Source organism: Larus michahellis, chromosome 10, assembly GCF_964199755.1.
Source record: "Larus michahellis chromosome 10, bLarMic1.1, whole genome shotgun sequence".
NCBI classification, from domain to species: domain Eukaryota; kingdom Metazoa; phylum Chordata; class Aves; order Charadriiformes; family Laridae; genus Larus; species Larus michahellis.
In genome coordinates this window covers 5529393-5536291 of record NC_133905.1, presented here as the reverse complement: position 1 = coordinate 5536291, position 6899 = coordinate 5529393, and the positions used below count along the sequence as shown (strand labels likewise).

The following is a 6899-nucleotide window of genomic DNA, read 5'->3' as shown; positions in this document are numbered from 1 at the left end:
GAGATCAGCCACTGTAAATGGCAAAAAGAGATGAGTTTTTAGATACAAAAAGTGTGCATTTGATCTTACTTTAAAAGACCCTTCCCATGTCATGTTTTCCTCAGAATCTCATTACTTTTCCTGAGAGCAATTTTAGATCAATAATGATCACTTTTCTGGGAATCCTTTTCTAATACCCAGAATCTGAATATCATCAAGCAATTATAAATTACAGCTGAGGAAACTAAGGCACAGAAAGGGCAGGTGATTTGCCTGTGTGGGTGGTTGAGTCAGTCATAACTCAACAGCACTTGTCTCCGTGAGCTGGGTTTTAACTACGAACAAGCATCATCTCCTTCCACCAGGATGTATGCTGGCTTCAATTTAGTCCTTCTCTAAAAAGATTCTGAGTCTTGCTGTCAGCTAGAATATTTGGTGCGTATCACAAACTTCCTATAAGTTAGCGTGACATGTCCTGATCCAGTCCAGCTATGGAGTTGTGGTTTGTTGTGAGTCCCAAAGGTACCAGGTTTGCAATGAGATTGTGGAGGGCTGTGTTTTCCCCTGAGGAGCAAGCTGCAGAAATGTGCCATATTTAGTGTAAAGAAAGGAGCTCTTCAGGAAGCTGTAGTTGGGCGGGGAGTCAATCCTTACTTATGTTTCTACTCTGACGGCAAAAGTGGGAAAAAATACCTTTTTGTTTCTGTGATTTTTTTCTGTGCAAGTGACTTCTTGTTTCTGTGCTGGTAGTAGGGGATCGCAGGGTCTGAGCCGCAGCACTGACAGTCCTCAGGGAATCTCTCTTAGAAACAATAGCTCCAGCTGGCTGGAATAAGTCTTCGGGTGCCATCACTCCAATCGCTGTCCCTTAAACTGATGGTTAACAGCCTGGTTAGAAAGATGGAAGGGAGTCAGCTGTATGGCGCTGCTCTGCTTTGATGGGAACCTCTCACGCAGTTCTCACTGCAGGCACTGTCTGTCCTCTGCAGTTGTTGCAAATGCTTAGTCTTAAATGAAGAGGGCTGTTCTCATGGGTTTGTGACTATCCCAGCCAAACGCCCTGGGAAAACACGCTGCTGATTGTAACTTCAGAACAGCCCCTCTCCAGCCCAGCACACACATTGCTCTTTGGGAACTTGTGAGTAGGGAATAAAAAAAAATATTTAGCTAATTCAACCATAGGTATTTAACTCAAGTACCTCATTTAGGATCCTCATCCCTTCAGACTCCCCCAAAGTAAAGGACTTTGAGAGGTTTCTGCTTTCATCCCCTTTCTGCAGAAAATGATTTTTCCCTGGACATGCACAGAGTTGTAGGAGGTTGTTTTAAGCAGACACTCTCCAAAGGGCCTTTGGGTTGAGCTACTTCAGTTTTCACCAGGCAGTGGAGAGGTTTCCAGACTCCCGCTGCCCAGCTTGGCACATGCCGTATCACACTTGGCTGCCCTGTAAACCTGGCTGCCAGCACCCAAAATGGCAAATGCCTCTCAGGCGTGAGCTGCGGGCAGAGTATGGAGGGTGAGGTGAGGCTGCTGTCCCTTAGCAACTGCTTTTTAACTGCTTTTCATTCACACGGGGACAGAAAAGTTGGTCTGAAAATTAAGCTGAAGTCCATATGAATGTATCTAGATGGATGCATTCCTTTGGCATTGCAGCTGCCCTGTGCAAGCCAGGTGGTGTCAGACTCCAGCCTTCTGAAACTGGAATTAGCTCATGCTATCCCAAGGAGAGCTCGGTCCATAATATTTTAGATTATAGCAGACGTTGCACATAATATTATCACTCTCACAAAGGGAGGCAGAGATGTGGAGTGAGGCCGACCAGCCAGCTAATAAAAGGCCTAATGAAGAACAAAAAAAGCTGCTCATCATTACAGAGATATGTTGCCCCCAGGAAATTAAAACCATGAATACCCTGGCATATGCAATAAACATCTCCTTTGTGTCCACGTAAAAGCACTGAAACCTCTGGGATATTAAGAAAGGACAAAGATGCTTTTTAGTTCCCCCTGCACTTCAGCTGCTTGCAAGTGGTTGAGAAAAACCTGAACGAGATCCACCTGATTGTTGTGCAACTTTATTTACTGAGAACCCAACTTCAGAATAAATACATGCCTCAGTGAGCACACCTGTGTTAGGACTGCGAGGCAGCTGCTGCTCATTAAAGGGAAGAGGTGCCAGGTTCAAGCTGTAAAGGGAATGTAGAATAGGGATCGGGTGTTTTCCATACCTTTTCTGTGTATGCGTTTGTTCAGCATCAGCTGGTGCTTTGGGGCCCGCAGAAACGCCAGGGTCAGACCCCGCTGCTTAAGAGCAGGCGGGGGGGCCGCGCTATCTAAGCAGACCCCTCCAGGGGGAAAATTTATGAGGTATATATGAACGTAGCTAATTTTTTTTCCGAACGCCCCCCCACCCCCGGTTTGGGCTGGCTCCCTCCACCGGCGGCTGGGCGGGCGGGCGCCCCGCGGGGCTGTGCGCAGGCGGGGGCGGGCAGCGCCGCTCCCCCCGCCCGGCCCCGCCGCCGCCGCATGCACCGCCCGGCAATAAAGCGCCGGGGAGCCCGGCCCCGCTCGGCAGCGCCGCTCCCGCCGGCCCCCCCGGGCCCCTTAGAGCCCTGCCCCTGCCGCGATGCCGGGCTGGAGGAAGAGCCTCGCCCTGTGCCTGCAGCGGATGCAAGAGGACGGTGAGCACGGCCGGGGTGGAAAGGAGAGATGGAGATGCTCGGATTTACCCTCCACCTCGGTTTTTCCTTTTGTTTGAGGTGGGGGGGGGGGGGGTCTCCTTGGGAGGGGGGCAGTTCTCTGCCGGCATGGAGCTCCGCGAATAAAGGGGCTGGAGCAGGGATGCTCTTCGTGCTGGTAAACTTTGCTGCAGCAAATCTGTCCTTCCATCGCTGGGCTTGCTTGGTCTCTACCTTTTTTTTTTTTTTTTTTAATTCTTCTTTAAGTGGTGGGGGCAAGCCTGAGCGAGAGCTGGTTGCGCGGTCCTCTCTGGATATTTAGAGGGGCTTGCAGCATCTGAGCTCTAACTTTGTAAAGCTACTGGTGCTGCTGTTTTCAACTGGTAATTCTTCCCAGTGCCCAACTCCAATTGGGGATTAAAGGGTTTGTGAATTGCACGGAGGATGTGTCGCGGTAATCTGATTCCTATTGTTCTGCTTACTGTTGCTCACAGTGACTGTGAATTATTTTGTTTACATGCTCAAGAATGTGGTGTTAAATAAATGCTGGACCTGCAGCTCATAAAAGTCGGGAGAAGACATCCACAAGGTGGCACAGCATAAGGGAGGTTTAAGTCTTGCACTCTGTCTCCTGGGTTTATAGATGAACAGGGGTGAAAGTGGTGGGGAAAGTTTATGTCTCAGAAATGAAATGTAGGTCTCGTGTGCTCTCATAAGACTCAGGTGGAGAACTTGATCTGGGATGGGCAGAAGCAAGCAGGAATGTGTCTTGTTAACCTCAGCTGCACCACTCAGGTGCAAGTGGTTAAGGGCAGGTTTTTCTTTTACATCCCTTCCCCTGACTGCCTCTCTAGATCACGCACTGGAAAGCAGACTTACCAAATGCTTGAAGCGGCACTGTTGCATCATTTGGTGTGAACGATGCAAAAATTAGGGAATTCTCTGGTTCTGATGGTTAATAAGCATGGAAAGAAATTGTGCTGTTAGATGCCCTGTAAGGTGTTAAGGCAGGGTTGTTAAGCTGCTGAGTCTTTCTGATGCTGCTTCCTTGCTCCCACTGCTTTGGGTGAACCCCATATATTTCTGGTATTTGACCCCTGTGGGACCATGGCTTCCACTCAGAGACTCCAGCCACCTGAGACAGCGCTGTGAAAAATCTTGTCCTGTAGAAGAGTAAATCAATCCTCTGTTAGACACACTGAGACCTGTCAGCGTGAATTCAGCCCTGCTATGGTGCAGTGCTCTGTAACGCTGCCCTGCTGCAGCTGACGGGGATGCTCTTGCACTGCTGGACCAGGGACAGCTTTAGGGGCCTTACAAAACGCTTACAGCAGTAAGCTCTTGATGTACAGCTGTACTGGGTTAGTGTGTTTGCCAGGTTACTTTCTCTGTGACTTCATATGTATGTAGTGGCTCTTGTCTCTGGGGTCTATGTAATGCCTTTGCTCCTCATCTTTGCTCCCTCTGACTTCACTCCAAGCACTGCAGTGAGCCCGTGACTGGTGTGCATCCCTTCAAGTATGTTGGGCATTTTCCCTAGTGGCATTGCATTTATTTCTATGGGTGGCTCAAAGTAGTTGGTCTTCGGAAGTTACCATTTAGTTAATCACAGAATGGTTTATCTGGAGGAATAAATCTTGCAGGCTCGAGCTGATGTGCTGTGCAGAGGAGGAGGTATCTGACTGCTAAAGAATGTGCTGAGTTTGTAGGGAACTTCTTTTCCCGTTCCCCAAGGCGACCAGTTTGATGGTTGTATTACAGTATGTAACTCTGCAGGGGTAGCAGAGAAGGTATTAGGTAATGTTTTTGTAGCACTGTAGTCTTAATAGGTATAGTATGGGATTTAGCTGGATGCTAGGGAAGGTTTCATGTCACATAGTGTATAACTGCCAGGAAATCTCTGCAGGTTTCAGTTCAGATTTCAATTTTGCTAACCAGCCTCCAACCAGTGTATGAAGAAATATGGACTTCTGGTTTTTCTTATTCAAAACAAGTTAGGTCTGCCTTGTTGGCATATCCATGGCTATGCAGATGTGGTAGTTTAGTTTCAAATACCTAAGCTGGGGAGCTTCTCCCCAGTCATGTGTGCTCTGGCCCATCGGCATGTTAACTTCCTTTGAGGACCGCAGTACTCAAGTTTCCAGAGGAAATGTCCTGGCATTCAGCAGGAGCACATTTGTGATTAGAAGAGTGGTATATTTTGGTTACTGAATATTAATGTGATGAGCATCTCTTGCAATTTGCCGCCATTCAGTGCTGGGTTGGAAGCTTCATCAATCGCGGTTGATATTCAAAAGGTCAGCCGTGGTAAGTCACATAGGAAAATACAAGATGTACGTGAACTCTGATGAAGTATGATTGCCATTTCAAAACACCACCCACAATGATTTTCCTTGTGCATGTTTTGCCTTAAAATTTTTCTCCCTTGGAGGATGAAGTGACTCCTGACCAGTGTGCAGAAATGCTCCATTCTTAATGTATTGTTGTTCCCCACCACAAGAGGGTTGTACACGGGATGTGCTACTCCTGTTTCCTGCAGGAAAAAAAGAATTGATGTTAATGACTTGGAAATTCTTGATGGAAAATGTGTTCGCTCCAGCCTGTATTGATAACAGCCCTGTTGCTCCCAAGTGAGGGGGTTGATTTGCTTCTCTCTGTGTAACTGTGGGGTTGTCTCTGACCTGGGAGCTGAGATTAGAGCGTACGGCCTGGCCGTTCTGTCCAGAGCTGTGTGGCCAGATCCTATGCTGATTTATCTCCCTGATAGCTGGTCCTCTCTTGGGGCAGTGGAGAGAACTATTTGGCCATGCCATACCCTTTCCCACCCTGATTTTTTTCCCCCTCGTGCTGCCGTCCATTGTGAGGACGGCAGGATTTGGACTGTATCCTTGCTGCTCACAGGCTTTCAGTAGCAAAAGAAGCAAAGGCTAATTTCTGCTTTGGGAGCATAAATGTATGTGGGCAGGTGGGAAAGTCTCTGGGGATTTTCGCATATCTGAGTGGATGTGGAAACTGGATGCCTAGAAAGGATAAACTGTATCTACAGACAGAGCAGTGGAGATGCTTTTATCCTATGAAAATAAATGTTATCTAGAGGCATATGACTTGTATAACATGGGTCGCAGCAGTGGGCAGACACCCTTTGCGAAACCCGAGATGTTTTTCTGCTTCTACTGGGAGGGAATACAGGGTTTGAGTGTAAATTTAGGTTGTTGATGTAATTCCCCTTCATCCCCCAGATGGTTTTCCTTCAATAAAACCAGAAAACTTGACTCTCACCTTACGACTCCAATAAGATGCCTTAAAAAAAAAAAAACAAACCCAAAAAACAAAACAAACAAAAAAAAGAATAACAGCAACCAGAACCCAAAAAACAATGCCTGAACCTTAAGAAAGACTGATGTAATGGGATTATAAAATGTGAAGTGAGTTACCTACCCCTTGCATGAATCACGGGGCAGCTGGAAAGGAGGGGAGGTGGGAAAGGGGCAACTCCGATCTGCTCCAAAAAGTGACAATATTGCAGGATCGCATTGCTGCTGTTTGCTTCCTTCCCTTGTATACAGCTCCGTGCTGGTTACCTTGGAAACAGCTGTAGGAGCATATAGGGGCATTTGGCTGCTGTGCAGCCATGGGCAGAGGTGTCCTGTGGTGTGTGGGGAAAGGGGAATCTGTCGTGGCGTAGGTTGATTTGCAGGATGAGGGCAACAAAGTGAAAATCCCATGGCGAGATCTCCCTTTCTTGCCTGCCTGCCTTTGCTGTGGGTGCAATTTGGCAGTAGTCGGGATCCTGGGGAAAATTTAGCGGGAGGATGGTTTTTTCATGGTTTTGGCAGAGCTATTTAAATTTTTATAATGGGAAGGTGAAAATATGACAGCAGTCTATCTTGAGGGGGTTTATAACGGCTGGGCTACAAACATCAGCTTTTTATTCTGTCCTCAGAACAGTGTGCCGGGATGTTTTGCTCCAGAGCTATGTAACTATGATTGACTGGAAATGGGATTCTTCTTTACTTAATCACACACATCAAGGAGAAATATCCCAATAAGGTGGAAATTTGCCGGTTTTGCATGATTAGCAGGAAATTAGAAAATCTTTAATTGAGTTCCATGTTTGTGATATGCACATGTAATGTGTAGAATAACTAAAATAGAGTAACTGTAAAAAAAAAAGTGAATTATCTTTTGTTCACTTATCCATAAACGTTTTGATTTTGCAAACTGTGCGGTGAGCAGTTTGAA

The 6899-nt window shown here is 46.9% G+C and overlaps 1 protein-coding gene across 2 annotated transcripts in view; it reads left to right on the top strand.

The window, feature by feature from the left end:
- The first annotated feature begins 2500 nt into the window (after positions 1-2500).
- GRIP2 (glutamate receptor interacting protein 2) overlaps positions 2501-6899 on the top strand; it is a 295620-nt gene continuing 291221 nt past the window's right edge. For both annotated transcript variants that reach the window (XR_012589345.1, XM_074602775.1), the window contains exon 1: positions 2501-2660. Coding sequence is in view for 1 of the 2 variants with exons in the window: in XM_074602775.1 (XP_074458876.1) it covers positions 2606-2660 (55 nt within the window). In the remaining variant the exon portion in view is untranslated. The remainder of the gene's footprint in view (positions 2661-6899) is intronic.